The sequence below is a fragment of the Pavona decussata genome, unplaced genomic scaffold (genome assembly GCF_977016875.1).
Source record: "Pavona decussata unplaced genomic scaffold, jaPavDecu1.1 SCAFFOLD_322, whole genome shotgun sequence".
Classification (NCBI taxonomy): Eukaryota; Metazoa; Cnidaria; class Anthozoa; order Scleractinia; family Agariciidae; genus Pavona; species Pavona decussata.
In genome coordinates this window covers 1091600-1108214 of record NW_028145712.1, presented here as the reverse complement: position 1 = coordinate 1108214, position 16615 = coordinate 1091600, and the positions used below count along the sequence as shown (strand labels likewise).

Genomic DNA, 16615 nt, shown 5'->3' with positions numbered 1-16615 from the left:
CCCCCCCCCACCCCAACCTATTTCCCTAACAATGTGGGGTTCCAGAACCTCGTTTCTGGAGCTTTTCTCTTAGGAACGATCTTGAGTTTGTTTGTTGGTGATCATTGCGTGTTTCAGAGTTCTCCGGTGTTCCTTGGGCGTGCAAAAACAATCACTTCTATATCTACGTCAAACTGTATAACAACAGAATATTCGGCAAATTTTATATTAATACAAGGAAAAGCAAGAAAAGAATTGTCAAGAAAAATAATTTAGAATTACACAGCTTTACGTTCTCTTAAAATTTGTATTTATTGTCTAAATTAGCCTCCTAAATGGTCTTTTTCATTTCGTTCCAAAAATTATAACCAGGAAATTCGTGAGACGTTCAGTTACAAGTTACGAGAATCTGGAAAGCGCCTCTCTTCGCAGTTGCATTTGATTTCATTCCAAAGCAATTGGTTAAAGATCCCGTTTCCAAACTCCACAAACAGTGGATAGGTAAACAGTATCATGCGATGAAAGTCGATTTGGAATAGAATGTGTTAATTTGGTTTCCCTCGCCTTTTTCGTTCTTTTCGTCGTTATCCGTTACTTGTTTGAAGAGGATGCCATTAGCTGTTCTCGGTAGCTTCACCGCTGTTAAGGCTTTCTTGCAAGTCTTCCTTATGTTGAACGTGTTTGAGAGCCACACGATCAAGAAGAGCATTTATCCAGAATCTGGCGTTTTGTTCAAGTTCGGCTTCACTTTCTTCCTGGAAACAAAAAGAAGAGTCAGTTGGTGTTCTTCCTCTAAGAGACATAGCGTATTTATTCGATTAACCGCCCTGGGCGCCTATTTGATTTTGGGCTCATGAGGGTGGGCGCTTATTGTTTTCCCAATATTTTCAGCAAGCAAGGACATTTTTAACGAATAAAAAAGGTAACATGAACAAGCCATAAACAATATAAAAGTTCATTGACTAGCGTACCCAAAACCAATTTTGGAACACAATTGTCGCTCCTCTAGCTTCAGGCTGGGCTATAGCCTCATGACGAACCCCTAAGGACGTCTGCGTGGGAGGCTAGCTGGGCTATTACAGAAATGTTTTTTGTTTTGGAGGGGGGTTATAAAGTTTTTGGGCTTTCAGGGTGGGTACTTATTCGAGGGTGGGCGCCTATTAACTTTTTGGTCTTTTAGGGTGGGCGCGCGCTCATTCGAAGGTGGGCGGTTGTTACACCATGTGATAATCACTCATCTGCACCTTAGTGTATAATAATCACATGCACTTGCATTGTCACGCACCTATCCAGATAGTGTGTATTTATTGCTCGCAGCAACTTAATGTATTCAGTTTTCAACATGCTACCGGACAATAAACATGGTGGCAGCGACGTCGTTTTTTTAGCAATCTAACGGATCAAACGCTTTACCGAGTCAACGAGATGGCCTCGAACACTCCATTTCCCGAGTTTAAGACGACAGGAGATGACAAGCACGACCTGGAAACATACATAGAAGATTTGACAGATTACTGCATCATGCAAAATTGGTTCGATCCATCGAAAGAAACTGACGCACTGAAATGGACCAAGCCTGATAAAGCTATGGCATGTCTCCGGGCATCTTTATCTCCGGCAGCGAGAAGGGTTTACAAATACAGCTTGGGCCTTGACGAAGCCGATCAAAAGAAACCTCACTGTGTTGTTGCCGCGCTTAGAGAATATTATGGCGCTAGCATTGGAGTCTCAGGGGAACGGCAAAAGTTTCTTCGCTTGCTGCAAAACGAAAACGAATCGATCGCCTCCTGGGAGACGCGAGTACGCAATCAAGCAGCACAGTGTGAATATGAAGACTATGCTGACGAGCTTATGCGGGACCAATTTATCGCCGGTTTAATTTCTGATGCTCTTCGAGTAAAACTAATCGGAAAAGGACACAAACATAGGGACAGTGCGCAAACAAAAGTTACGCTACGAGAAGTTGTCGAAGTTGCCAAAACTTTCGAAGCGACAGTATTCGCGAATCAGCTCATGAAAACTGCCAGGAACACACAGCAGGAACAAGTGAATTTTACGAGCAAAGCAACATTTGTAAATCCGCGTCAAAACCTGAAGCCAACACAGCAATTGTCACAGTGTTTTTGGTGTGGCGGCAACCATCAACAGCCCCGTCAACAGCATTGCCCAGCATTTAGCAAAAGATGTGGAAAGTGTGGGATCAATGGTCATTTTGCCCGTGTCTGTAGAGGTGGGGCAAGACGACAAGGACGACAGCAGCAATCGAATTTTCTCGATGATGACAACGATGAAGAAGCGTTTGTGGCGAATTGCGAGACACCTCCACAGCCGGCAAGGAAGTTTTTTGCCCATCTACACCTCATACATGGAAGGAAAACAAAAGTCGTGAAAGCACAAATCGACTCGGCATCCACGTGCAACACTATACCCAGCAGTTTACTAAAGGAGTTGTTTCCTGACGTAAAGATCTCGCGGACCAGAAGCAAGATCAACACATATGGAAGCGAAACTGTGCGTCCTGAAGGCCAAGTAACCCTGTGTTGTGATAGAAGGGGCAAGATTCACACCATAGACTTTCTTGTGGTCAACGTGCCTAATCAGAAACCGCCACTTCTCAGCGGAAGAGATGCACAAGCCTTGGATTATTTGAAGGTGTACGCTGATGAAACAAACGCAGTTGAAGAAGAGATTCCGCACAATATGCAGTCACTTCCACCACTAGGAAAACTGACAAAGGAAGACGTGCTTCACCACTACTCAAACGTATTTAAGCTAGGCCGTGGAAATCCTCTTGGAACCCCCTTGCACATCGAACTAGATCCTAATGTTACTCCTGTACACGCCTCAACGCGTCGCGTTCCCGTGGCAAAGTTGGACAGAGTAAATGACGAGTTAAAGAGACTTTGTGATGAACGCATCATAAGGCCGGTCACACAGCCTACAGACTGGCTCTCAAACATTCTGGTGAAAGAGAAACCGAATGGAAAACTTCGAATATGCATCGATCCAAGTCAAACCATTAACAAGGCCATCAAAAGACCCAAGTACACAATACCGACGATTGAAGAAAAGCTTCCACAACTGACGAAGGCCAAAGTATTCACCATTCTTGACGTATTTGAAGCTTTTCACACCGTCGTGATGGATGAAGAGTCTTCTCTACTTACTACGTTCCAGGGACCAAACGGCCGCTACTGTTATACTCGCATGCCATTTGGGATCGCCTCGGGACCGGAGGAGTATCAACGGCGCCAACATGAATTCTTAGACGGCTTACACGGGGTAACTGAAACATTGCCGACGACATCTGTGTTTTTGGATGCGGAGATTCAAAAGAGGAAGCTGACATCGATCACGACAAAAATTTCACGAGCCTGTTAGAAAAATGCAGCAGCCATGACCTGCGACTCTCGGCGAAAAAGTTGCAGTTTAAATCTCCCTCTGTCACTTTCATGGGACACAAGCTGACCGACAAAGGCGTAGAGCCCGATCCAGCTAAAGTAGCTGCAATTACAGAGATGCCAACGCCCACTGACAAATCTGGGGTGCAGCGTTTTCTTGGCATGTGCCAATACTTAAGCAAGTTCTGTCATAACTTGTCAGAAACAGTTCTTCCTTTGAGGGACTTGACCAAGGAGGATTCTGCATTCCTGTGGTCAAACAATCATGAAAATGCATTTAACTCGGCAAAGGACCTCATCGCTTCAGCAACCGCATTACGCTACTACGACACAACCCTCCCCGTGACGCTACAAGTGGATGCATCGGAAGATGCGATCGGTGGCGTATTGCTACAAAATGATCAACCTGTTTGTTTTACATCTCATACCCTCAACAGCACGGAAAAGAACTACGCCCAAATTGAAAAAGAGTGCCTTGCGATCGTTTCTTGCATGGATAAGTGGCACCAGTACCTATACGGAAAACACGACATAACGGTACACACAGATCACCAGCCGCTCGAGACAATTTTCAAGAAGCCTCTCAGCAAAGCTCCTCGCAGACTGCAAAGGATGATGCTGAAGTTACAAAGATATCAGTTCACTGTCCGATACAAGAAAGGGAAGGAACTTTACGTTGTGGACACTTTGTCTCGCGCAGCTGTCGCTGATCAGCCCTCCTCCACTGCCAAACACGAATACGAAGTGTTCCGTCTGGAAATAGCTGAGATGGATCTTGAACCAAATCGAGTTACACCTGACACACTGCAACGAATAAGACAAGAAACCGCCAAAGACCCAGTTCTGGCAGCCCTGCACATGGTGATAATGAATGGGTGGCCTTCAGAAAGAAAGGAAGCCCCAGAGGTACTTAGGCTGTACTGGAATTTCAGGGATGAGATTTCAGTTTATGACGGCGTCCTCTACAGGTCCCATCAAGTAATTGTCCCAGCCACTCTACGAGACGAGATGTTACAGAAGATACACAAAGCGCACCAGGGAGCCGACAGCAGTATTAGACGAGCACGCGAGTCTCTATTCTGGCCAGGAATGTAGGCAGCAATCAGGGAGAAATGTTTATCATGTGGACTTTGTGCCCAGTACTTAAGCGAGCGATCGCGAGAACCAATGAAATCCCATGAGATACCCACTAGACCGTGGTCCAAAATAAGTGCCGACCTTTTTCAGCTGGATGGAAGCAACTACCTCGTTATGGTTGACCATTACAGCGACTTCTTTGAACTAGACCCCCTGGGTGGGAACACATCAGCCAACGCAGTCATTCGAGCCATGAAAAGACAATTTGCTCGACACGGAATTCCAGACGAGTGCATATCCGATAACGGCACACAGTTTGAAAGCCATGAATATTCACGTTTTGCTCGAGAATACGGTTTCATCGTACGCAAATCTTCACCATACCACAGCCGAGGGAACGGAAAGGCGGAGTCCGCAGTCAAAATTGCAAAGAACATTCTGAAAAAATCCCGCCATGAGGACCCCTATCTGGCACTCTTGCCTACCGAAACACACCCCAGCAAGGATATGATTACTCGCCAGCACAGCGCCTTATGTCTAGAAGACTACGGGACATCATCCCCACAGCTCCGCGTCAACTTGCTCCACATACAGTGTCCCCAAGTCTAGTGCAAGAAAACATTTCAGAAAGGAGACGGAGATCAAAGGCTCAGTTCGACAAGAGGGTCTCGGTGCCGCTTGCCGAGTTCTCAGAAGGAGATAGAGTGTACGTGAAACCTAGACCGACGAAAAAACACCACCCCTGGATTTATGGAGAGGTAATTGGAAAACCCGCCCCAAGGTCCTGCCTTGTGAACACAGCAATGGGACCAGTCCGGCGAAACCACGCACAAATCAGGGAGGCAAAGGCAGAACCAGTCGACAACTATGATGGAAGACTGGACCGATTTGAAACTGCATCCCTACCATCTGAAAGTGGACCGATAGAGGAAACGGATCAGCCAGTTGAATCGGAACCTACACCGCCACCTCGCCGTTCAACCAGAGAACGTAGACCTCCCTCAAGATTCAAAGACTTTCTTATGGACTAAACACTCTTGCGAGCGTTTGACAAAGTTTAGACACTGTCTTCGAGAGCTAAAAGACTTTGTTTGCCCGAGAAAAGCTCAGAGAAATAGCGTTTAAGTTACCAATATAAAAACATTCTGTTAGTTATTTTTCTTATCTTCAAAAAGGAGAAAGGTGTTACACCATGTGATAATCACTCATCTGCACCTTAGTGTATAATAATCACATGCACTTGCATTGTCACGCACCTATCCAGATAGTGTGTATTTATTGCTCGCAGCAACTTAATGTATTCAGTTTTCAACATGCTACCGGACAATAAACACGGTTAATCGAATAAATACAATAAGAGTCTTAAACTTTGCTTGTTAAATTTTACAATGTCTTCGCTGTTGCAAAGCGAAGAGCATCTGTTAGAGCGGTTTGCAACTGAGTGACAAGAGTAATTAGCGTTTTGGTTTTGCTTTACCAGGTACGCTCTCTGATTGGAGGATGAGGAGTAAGCGCGAAATACTCCCGACATTGAATTGAAACCCCCTCGAAGACAATATAGAGGGTCGTACAGGGGTATTTTCGTGATGCGTGATTAGCTGATTTTATTTCCCGTGAAACGTGAATGTAATAAATTATTCTTCGTAATCCGTGACCTGAAGGTTTTGCGTCACCCATGAAGAGCTTGAAAATGAAATTTTCATTTCCGTGATCCGTGATTTGCTATTTTTTCTGTTCGTGAACCGTGCAAGAGACCCCCCCTGTACGACCCTCAATATACAATCAACTGAAAGCCACTGTAAACCACATCTGACCTCACCACGCAAATGACGCAAAAGCCAATCGGCATACTCGGAAAAAGAAACTCCGAGTTCTCCCTCGAACTTGGATTTTCACTGACTGAAAAATTTATCTATCACAAATTATTCACCAGGCTAAGAACTGATAACATCATATTTCTTTCACAAGTTTGTTTACTTAACTATAAACCAATGCCATACCTCTTTTGTGTTTTTGTGGCCAAAAGAAGCCAGCACCAAGAAACCTGCTATCAGGAGAACTGCCAAAGAGTGGTTTAAAGTCTAAAAAAATGGGAAGTGAATCAGTGAAAAGTGTACTGGAAAGTTAAACAACAGATAAAAATGTACACTACAGGTAGTCTCTAGCACGAAGTACGATTTACCATGGGAACAAGTAGCCTTATTTCTCTCGGCGATAGTCGAACGATCGAAAAACGCGAGAGCGCGAAAATCGCCTTATCCTCGCGCGCGGAGGGCCAGGAGCCCATGAATAGGAGCCGGTATCTGTATTTAAAATTTCTTGAGTCGACCCTTTCTTCAGTGGATTTATTTTTAGTAGAACTTTTTTTCCCACGTATGACTATTTAATTTGTCATTGCTCTTCTTTGATTGGGTATAGAAACCTGGGGGCGTTTCTAAGGTCCCCTGGGACCTGCTCTAAAAATACATCTGCTCAGGAAATGGTTGACTCCAAGGGTATGAGAGATAGATCGAGGCTACGGCTAACGGACTCCTGATTAGGCGTATCTGGCGGCCGTCTATGTTAAATCTTGCGTCTCTCAGTAGATCATCTGGCAAATTAATAAAATAAACCCATGTAACCTTTTACCTTCTCTAGACTGCTACAAAAAACAGGTTTAAACTGTTCGCATAGTCTTCTTTAGCGAGTATTTACTTCCCCTGACACTACCAAAATCAACGAACGTTGTGCCGCTAGTACAAAGGACACAAATGATAGATCAGAAGGTTAACGGCTGCCGTGTATGTTAATGGCCAAGTGGACCCATAAATGTCTTAAGTCGTATCCATACCAACAAAACATGTTTAATTAAACCAGGTTTAACAAAATGAAAATTGGTGACAGAAAGCTGAACCATTGGCTTTGACGTAGGATTCAAGTAAACTTTAACTTTCATTTGTGCTAAATCCGGTAGTGAACAAAAATCACCGAAACCAGCTTTTATGAAAAAAAAAAAAAAAAAAAAGCAATTTTAAACAGTTTAACTAACCAGCTTTTAAACGTGTTTAAACCTTGGTGTGAATGGGGCATCAGTTAGCGTTAGCCCTAGCAAGGAAATGGGAGACCGAACTAAATATCTCCGCAATTACAGCCATAATCACCCACGACTTGCTCCTGTCTGACTCCTCTCTGGCCTCGTAGGTCGGTCGGTAGAGCAATGGTTGATCAAACTAATCCGGAGGTTGTGGGTTCGATTCCCGCCGAAGTCAAAGATTTTTTCCTTTGCCTCGTGCAGTCCCCCATATCCTTTAGTTACTAGGGCTAACGCTAAGTGGGAAATTCATGGATACAATTTAGCACTTGAACATACACAAAACTGGCAAAACAGCCACTTTCAGCTGGGTAACATTAGTAAATCAGTCATCTTTCAATCTTAACTTCTGCGCGAAATATTCACTCTCTCAGTTAGTAATTAGACCTTTGCTGGTCATTAGAATAATGTATCTTCGCGGTATATTCTTCAATTTTGCAACCTGTCTTGAAATTAGTCCGCTTAGCTGGTGGCATTCTGAGTTGCGCCAGGTTAACTTTGTCCGGGTGGCGGAACCGTGTCAGGACGAAAAGCTACAAAGTCGAGAGGACGGAAAAATTTTAACTGCCCTTCTTGCTACTTCTCTTCGCGGATTCGTTTCTTGTTTTTACGGCTCCGCAGCTCAAACTCTCCTTTCGCGCTAACACTAACACCAGCTAACCAGCTAAGCAGGTTACGATTTGAAACAGTAGCCATTTAACATTTGATGCCAATCAGTCTTAAGTAGAAAACAAAAAGTAACCATTCTGACCTGTCTTTGTTTCATTACCAACATGACCTTTTCCTGTTCGTCTGCTGTCGATTCTATTGACCGTTAGTACCTGTGTTTTTCAAACTGGCGGGCGGTGGCTCTCTCCTGATTACTACACCAGACAGGCGATACCAGTGTTAAAAATACCAGCACCTTTTTAACTATGACTACATGTTGTAAGTCCACACGTTACCACTGACGTCTCTCACACTCAGAGGCGGACCGTAACTGCGCAATGTGGTTTGGCTTTCCAGCGTTCGACCTACAGAAACTTTTAAGCCGATCGCAAATCTTGTGCCCTATTTATTTTTTGGCTGAGGAGCCATACAGACTCAGTAATGGTAGGTTACGTTGCTGTACCCCCAAATCAGACGCTCGATTTTCCGGACTCTCCATTCTTAATGTCCCGTACGGGTGTACTTATTTCCTTTAATATCTTTATCCCGTATCCCGTGACTCGTTAACATTGTAGCTCAACTGTAAGTAATGGAAAACTCCAGTTCCGTGTTGTATTTCCATACAAGAATTAATATCAGTCACGGCAGAAATTTCTTGGGGCATAAACTGAAATTATTTCGCTACGAGCTTGGCATGACAAGAACACAGTAGTCAAAATCACTATTATTTCATCTGTACATCAACCGAAATAACGACTTCCAGCCAAATGAGTTGTTGGTGGAATGTTCTGAGTGATCTGCCAGAAACAGGCCTTCATTCCTCCAGTTCCTCTGCGGCATGTTTGATTTTTAAGGTCACCGACCGAAACTTCTTGATTAAAATTCTGGCGTGACTTTCATTCTTGGCATTTGTCTTCCAGACTGTAAAGGTGTGGGCCGACAATCGTCTGTTTACAGTCCAAGAGCAACTCGCTGGAGTTATCTCGCTTGAGTTCTAACAAACATGACGGAAAACAAAGGCAGATCGTTTGGTTTGTCTGCAGAAGTGCAACGAAAGGTAATATTCTCCTGAATCAGCTGATGTTCAGGTTTTTGTTTGTTTTTCATTCTTTGGCCTGAGTGTGAAATTGAACACTTTAGGGGACGGTAATTTGCAAGATTCATAAAAGACCTACGAAGAGGTACGTACTCAACGATGATCCAGTGGCGACAGCAAAATTTATAAACGAACAGCACGGCCCAGTTTAAACTCATACACACGAAAGTCAGTCAGTCACTCAGTTCTGTTGTGGCACTGTCAAAAACAGAGGCAACAATTCTGGAAATTTATCAGCCATTACTTCGATGGTAATAGAGAGATAATAGCAGTATTTAATTCGCTCTCCTTCAGTTCGAAATTTGGTTGTGATGTTTCCCTAACTGCAAAGTTATAAAGTGAAGTCATAATCGTGTCTCTCGAATTACTTGACAGGCGTAAAACTCTATAGGCTCCCACCTTGCTCGGTAGGTAAAATGAATAATTCATCGATTTCATTTCTTATTTAGGTGTATTTGTTAATCAAGTTACCGTGAGTTTTTATTGAATTTTCGTTCATCCTGCTGGGGTTATTTTGCCTCCTTTTGATATAAGAACTGAGAAACAAGGACTGACAGCCGTCGATAAGTGCAGATTTTAACTGATGGAGTACTTTTTAATTTTACAACGGACCCGTTGTTGTAAGCCCTTTCTAGTCAGTTCAAAATTTATCAGCTAAATGATCATCTGGCCCCAGTTGTTCAAAGACCGGATAACTTTATCCGCTGGATAAGGCACTATTCGGGGTCTAAAATATACTTCACGTTAAACGTTGTCCAAGGTTTTCGTACACTCGTAAACTAGGCTGTGGTTAGGTGTGCATATTCGCTTGTACGCGACGAAATACTGAAATCTTTGCACAGATTGAAACTGTCGGATAGTGACTTATCCACTGGATAAAGTTATCCGGCCTTATAACAACTGGGGCCTGGATGTCAACAAGTTCGAGTGCAACCGTACTGAAACAAATGTGCTTCCGTGGATCGCGTTGCGATCAGTCGTGACTGAACTCAGTTGAGCAGATTTTTAAACTATGAGCAGATATCACTCTTTGTAGTCGAGAGAGATTTTGTGTCGCCTCAACTTCAACTGTTGCGTTCGTTCTGGAAGTCGCCCCATAATTTGGTTCTTTTCATTCAACATGAAACTATGCACTTTCTTGTCGAAAGTGATGCGAAAAATCGATTTACGTCTGTTACTTTTTGTGTACTTGGCAAAAGTTTTTAGTGTTCGATGTTGTATTAGAAAAAAAAAAATTTAAATCTACAACAGGCTTCAGTATTATTTTAGAGGCAATAAAAATGAACAATAGATTTTGCTTCCTTTTGTTTGATGAGTTTGATTAGATGAAAGAATCTCTTAAAAAAAAAAAAAAAAAAACGAAATGAGACCAAAATGGAAAAACAAATATGCTATTGATTAGAAACGCTTCCCAATTCGTGGCTTCTCATCGTTACTGAAAATAAACAAGACAATTTCACGCGAAAATAAAGAGATTTTGGTTGTTCATATATTTTAAAATTTTGCGTAAATTCCGTGAAGATTGTTTTGCTAAATTGTTTTCACGCCTCCCAAGGAGCAGATCACTAGTCAAAAGTATATTTTTTTTAGTGGAGCGTAACTGTTACTGCGAGACAGTCCTGCTTTGTTTGGTTGAAAGCAGAATTCTTTTGTTCAGTTCGGAAAGACTTGGAAAGTATCAAGGACAATGGAATACTATGATGGAGGGAGGTCTGGGCCGGAAGAACCATACTGGGACGTGTTATATAATACATTGACTTAGAAATGATATGTGAAAAAAGAAAAAAACAAAAAAGGAAAGGAAAAGTGCCAAGGCATATCAAATTAACGATTTAAGATATCAAATCGACATAAAAAGGAAAGCAAGAGTGTTTCAAAATGAGAGCCCTCGAGGTACGGGAGGGCAATTTTAAATCAGGAAGACTGAAATGCAACAATTTCAAGTTACGAGGAGGGTGGTGAAAAGACCTTGAATCGCATACGCATGGACGCATACACTCTGTTTTTTCTTTTTAATGATAACCTTTTTATAAGAACGCCATATCAAGAACATATGTCAGGCTGAGGCAACCGGTTAAGAAAGAGTTTTTAATTTGACCATTCGTTTTTTTTTTCAATTGAGCAGTATGATTGTAGGTAAAAGTAGCCTCTATGCAGTCCAATTAATCCAAATGTGGAGAGTTGGCAGCACCAGAGTAAGCCTCGCAAGCATGTCACTGGTTACTTAAATACATTGATGCATTACATCAAATAATATTAATGCTCTTTAATAGGTCCTTGGCCTCTCGTGCGCATTGATTTATGGAACATCTTAAGAACGTTTTCAGGTTCAAATTGGTAAAAAAAACAAAACGAAAACAAAAACAAATGAGCACGTTAAGGCGGGGCTCTACCTGAATTTGAGTGAAATTTGAAGAGGTTTTAAGAATGGATAGAAGAAAGAAAATGATTTTTGGAACACTAACAGACAGTTGATACCCACGCAAGAGCACCCCAGGTTTCTAGTGGACTAACTTGGTATCCGTCTATTAATTATTAACTACAAATTCTAATTTTAAAACTTCACTAAATCCTCAATATTTCTTATTTCTCTTAATTTTACTACTCTTTTGAGAAAAACTATCTCCTCCCAAATATACCTAAAAATCACCCAAAAATTTGCAAAACACCCCAAAACATTGATTTGTGTAATGAATGGAGGGTTTTTGTATTGCTTGAAATGCGAACAAGATATTTCCATTTGACCGACTTTAGCGGCGTGAAAACGGCTTTCAGGTGTACCCCCACCTCAAGGTAAGGGTAAAGTCGCACTCGAGCCTAAGTGGCCCACACGGCCAGAGCTTACCCCGGTCTCTGTAGCATGAAGCAACTAGGAGTATTGCTACTCCCCCCTGGATGGGATGCTAGTCCATCGCAGGGTTACCCCCAGCAGTATGTCGCCTGTACCCATTTATACACCTGGGTGAAGAGAGGCAATGTAGAGCAAAGTTTTTTGTCTAAGAAAACAGCACAGCAATGGCGTCGAACCAACGACACTCAGATCTTCCGACCGTTGGATCGCCGGAAAGTCCGACGCGCTAACCACTACACCACCGCGCCTCAGCTAAGAAATAAGACGTCTCTATTTATAAGAAAAGGATTATTGGGAATACTTGGGGGACTAACGCCCAGCCAATTCGCTCCGGCCCCCCCTCCTTCGGCTCTGGACTACAACACAGTAACAGCCTATATGTTTGAAAGGGTTGGTTGCTGCGTACGAATTTGGGAGGTCTTTGAGCAGAAGGTTTGGAACAAATGGGACTTGGGAGAGACAAAGAGAAAATGATCTCTTGGAGAGACTCAAGACTAGGGAGAAACTGGCACGCGATAGTCTACGCTTACAGCATTTCACACTTCGCAGACCATGTTATGGATGTGCACTTTCTTCCTAGAAAAAACAAACAAACAAAAAAACAAACAAAAAACAACAAAAAAGCCCGATCTTTTTAGTATATCCCGGCCCCGTCATACTTTTTCTCGTCTTCTTCGTCGCTGCTCTCTCATTTACCTTTCCTTCCCTTCGCTGCCGTCGCCTCTTCTCAAAGCGTTTTTTTGTTCTTCTTTTCAGATAAACGCCAAATATGACAAAAACGTGGAGATGGACGTGAGGCGCTGGATCGAGGATGTAGTAGATGAGCCAGTGGAGTGGGGAGCGGAAGATGACGCACCCGGAAGTGCGTTTGCAGACGGCTTGAAGAACGGCGAGGTTCTGTGCAAGTATGACGTCAGTTTGTAACCCCACCGATATTTTGACTGTGTACAGCCGCGCCTCTCCACTTTAGAAGCGCGGTTGTATATGGGGTTCAACTACGTAAAACAGATGTTTTTGAAATAAGCTTTTTCGGACTCATTTTTTGCAAATTTGTGGGTAAAGTCAAGGGGAGCCGTACATAAGGCGGGAAGAATCGTTTCCAGTTACTTGGCACAAAGAAGTCGTTGGTACAGTTTTCAAAACAAACAATGAATGAATGAACCCCATTCAACATCGTTCCAAAGATCTCCTCTTTTCACGTTTCTTGGAGCGAGGTTGACTCCTATTCATATTTGCAGCTTGAAATGGCCACAAGGAGACAGATCTGGCATCACTAATCAGATACGTTCAGAATAGGTTTATGTACAGTTAAAAGGAAATAAAGACTACATCACACTAGCTGTTACACGGATAACAGGAGGCACAACACGAGTTCGAGAGCGGTACGCGGTCCATCTTATCGATCCACATAGCAAAACTTTTACCTCTCAGAGAACCGTTTATATACATAGTAATCCTCTCTACCATTGATCGTTTTAGCCACACGTACTAACTATTTCATCATTTGTCCTCAGACTCGCCAACAAACTGCAGCCAGGAGCCGTGAAAATGAACGTGACTACGAAAGTCTCCAATGCTGCCATGAGGGCTAACAAAGAGGTAAGACCCTGCTTAAAGCAATTGCTGTTTTCTGAAAGAGAAAAGAAACGCGCGAGAGAAAGTCAGAGGATGAGCAGAAACTCGAGGAGCGTGTTTACACGCACGCTTGTTTTTCTTGGACGTCGGGCGACCATCCTGGACAGAAAAAAACTATTGCGAGTTTCGTTTGGAAATGGCTATGCGGCATCTACTGTAGAAAAAAGGGCACCTTCGGCGTACGTTATTTCGGTACGGGGATTTTTTTTTACAAGCCACCATCAGTTACAACAACAACTGAACAAACTTTATGTACCTCAGATTCTACAAAGATGCATTTGCAATGTAACACACAAATAAGAGGGGTGAGTGCTGACTAGCTGAAATAAGGAGATATTTTATGTGTTCAGGTCGGGCACACAAGCAAAAATATAAAGAAACAGAGTTCAGATAACTACCAGTAAACTTTACTGGTAGATAAAACTAATGTACGTTCAAAACATGGGAAGAAATCAGTGATAAACAGCCTACAACAAGCGTTTTGAAGATTTGCAGCTTACTAAGTTCGGCAAAAGCATGCAAAACTTAAGAGTAAGAAAAAAAAAGGCATTTTGCGTTTAAGCAATTTTAACTAGAGAACCTGGCTTAGCTATCTCTTAAATTTTTCTTGATCACCAGAAAGAAAACATCGAGAAGTTTCTAACCTTCTGCGAGGCCTATGGCGTGAAAGACCATTTCTCAACTCCTTATCTTTACCAGAAACAAAATGTCATGTCGGTAAGTGTGAGCTTTTGGGTGCAGGCAAAACTTAATCAGTGAACAAAATTAGGCTTTTGTGTAGGGCGAGATTCAGGAAGCCCTCTTAAGCATTGTCTCATGGCCTATTCAGTTATTCCAACAGTAGATTATTGTTAAGAAACAATAGGTACGATAAATCCTTTCTTTGGAAGTCTTCGTAAGTCTGGCCGCAGATTATACCAGATCGCCTTATTTTGTGCTAGAACCAGACAGCCAGTACCTGATAGACGTTGTGAGTTCTGCACTTTGGGACCACCCCAGTGTTAGCCTGTGAACAGGCTCAATTTTTGTCTTCGCCCTATACCCCACTCACAGGCACTTGGGAGCCTGTTCACGGGCTACTCCAGTGTTAAAGACAAGAACTCTTTCGATGAACCAGTTGTTAATTAGTTTATTTTTTACTCTTTCATGTTACATTATTCGCACGCACTTGTACTATATACATGTTATTACAGGTTTTGGTAGGTATAAGGAATCAATTGTCAACTAATTTGACCTCAACTGATTTAACCGTTTCTGATAAATTCAAAGAAAGCTGTATGGGCGCATATTCCTACGCGTTTCTCGCCCGTTATTCAAACAGTATTAAGTGAAGTTGGAAAACTTTTCAGGTCTTCAAGCTGTTTTTTTTTTATTAATTCCAGGTTGTCAACACCATATGCCAGTTGGGGAGTACGGTGAGAATTGCCTTCTTAAAAACATAATTTGGTTTCGAGTCTGTGAATGAACTCCTTCGAGAGTTGAAATTAAGAAAATGAAAACTATCTGAATGAGAAGTACTTTCTTATGATGCTAGTACAAGATGGTTCTAACCCTTACTTCTACCTATTACTACTATTGAATAGTACTTTCCATTACCTCTTTCTTATTTCATAAGGAACTTAAAAAATGCCTTATATTTCTATACTACACAGAACTTTCACCATTGCTGTTCCTAACACTTCGTAGGATGCGTGCCCCATATGTACTTGGCAACTGGCCTCTTGTTTGTTTACGCGAATGGCGAAGCTGCGAGTTACGAGCACACGCGCGGCAAAGCCGCGAGTCACGAGTCGGCGACAAAGGCCGCGCACTTTCTCTCGCTCCAGTTTCCTCCGGTTCACTCCGGCTAAAAACTCGCGTGAAACAAACAAGAACGACTGCTGGCAGGCTAGGTTCCCGTCGAATCCTCCGTCTTTTATCGTCTCTTGCTCGTGACATGTATAAGCTGAACATTGCATCTCTCAGTCTTTACTTTCCAATCGTGTTGTTTAAATTTATTTTTTTCCAAGAGGAAAGTTAACTTTCCTTTCTTTGAAAAGATACAATCTTAAACGTGAAATGCTCACGGGTTCATTTTACAACTGTTTTGTAGGCACAATGCAAAGGCTTTGACGGCCGCACCCTGGGTCCCAAAATGGCCGAGAAAAATGAAAGAGGCTTCACCGAAGAACAAGTGAAAGCTGGTCGCGAAGGTCACATCGGTCTGCAAGCTGGTACCAATAAACTGGCCTCACAAAGCGGTCAGAACTTTGGTCTTGGCCGGCAGATTGCTGGAGTTGGTGCCGAGAGCGACTACAAGAAATAGGTGCTGCGCACACAGTACGGCCTTTTTGTATACGGCCGAGAGAAATACTTTTCATGAGATATACTTTGTAAATCTTTCAAGGCTTGGTACAAGTGCCGGTGATGTCATCATTTATCAAGTTTGGCCGGCTTGGCATGCAAAACTTGGACTCGTTTATTGGCCTCCTTTTGTAAGGGTTTATTACTTTTACAACTTTTCCAGTGGATAAAATGTATTCTAGTCAAAACAATGTTTCCATTCTTAGTGCTATTTATGGTCCACCAGACGAGGCCATTTAATTGCAATCAGTGATTATTGTTCCTAATTATAATCAAATATCAATCGCTAGCCTGCACGCCTGGTAGCAGTGGTAGGTGCTTGAAAGGGCGCTGTCCTCGCCTCGCGCTTGCCCCTTACTCTCCTCTTCCCTCCCACTTCTATTGCCTGCCACGCAGCCAATCGCTGATAGCTATCGATTTCTATCAATTAAACTGAGACTGACCTGAATGAATACAATTTATTCGCTGGTAAAGGATTTATCTGCTGAATACAGTTTTCTGTACTGTTACCCGTA

General features: G+C 42.7%; 2 protein-coding genes and 1 long non-coding RNA gene across 3 annotated transcripts; 2 read left to right on the top strand and 1 right to left on the bottom strand.

The window, feature by feature from the left end:
• Positions 1-266: 266 nt before the first annotated feature.
• On the bottom strand, positions 267-8524 carry LOC146453847 (uncharacterized). The gene is made up of 3 exons (XR_014859419.1): positions 8279-8524; positions 6458-6538; positions 267-734 (listed from the first exon to the last, which is right to left on the bottom strand). It is a non-coding gene; the product is annotated as an uncharacterized LOC146453847 (long non-coding RNA).
• On the top strand, positions 1199-3360 carry LOC146453848 (uncharacterized). The gene has a single exon (XM_085096189.1). It carries the CDS (start codon positions 1405-1407, stop codon positions 3358-3360), a length of 1956 nt encoding a protein of 651 aa, XP_084952315.1. The 5' UTR covers positions 1199-1404.
• A 398-nt stretch (positions 8525-8922) lies between the features above and the next one.
• LOC146453846 (calponin-1-like) lies at positions 8923-16615 on the top strand. Its single transcript, XM_085096111.1, has 6 exons — positions 8923-9232; positions 12879-13027; positions 13637-13721; positions 14376-14474; positions 15140-15172; positions 15850-16615. The coding sequence occupies exons 1-6, from the start codon at positions 9179-9181 to the stop codon at positions 16060-16062; spliced, it is 633 nt and encodes a 210-aa protein (XP_084952237.1). The 5' UTR covers positions 8923-9178; the 3' UTR covers positions 16063-16615.

Bases quoted from the DNA above. Each gene is read 5' to 3' on its own strand.
- LOC146453848 (XM_085096189.1), top strand. From the start codon at position 1,405: ATGGCCTCGAACACTCCATTTCCCGAGTTTAAGACGACAGGAGATGAC.
- LOC146453846 (XM_085096111.1), top strand. From the start codon at position 9,179: ATGACGGAAAACAAAGGCAGATCGTTTGGTTTGTCTGCAGAAGTGCAA. The intron at 13,722-14,375 runs GTAAGACCCTGC...CTTGATCACCAG, and splicing joins CCATGAGGGCTAACAAAGAG to AAAGAAAACATCGAGAAGTT. The intron at 15,173-15,849 runs GTGAGAATTGCC...ACTGTTTTGTAG, and splicing joins TATGCCAGTTGGGGAGTACG to GCACAATGCAAAGGCTTTGA.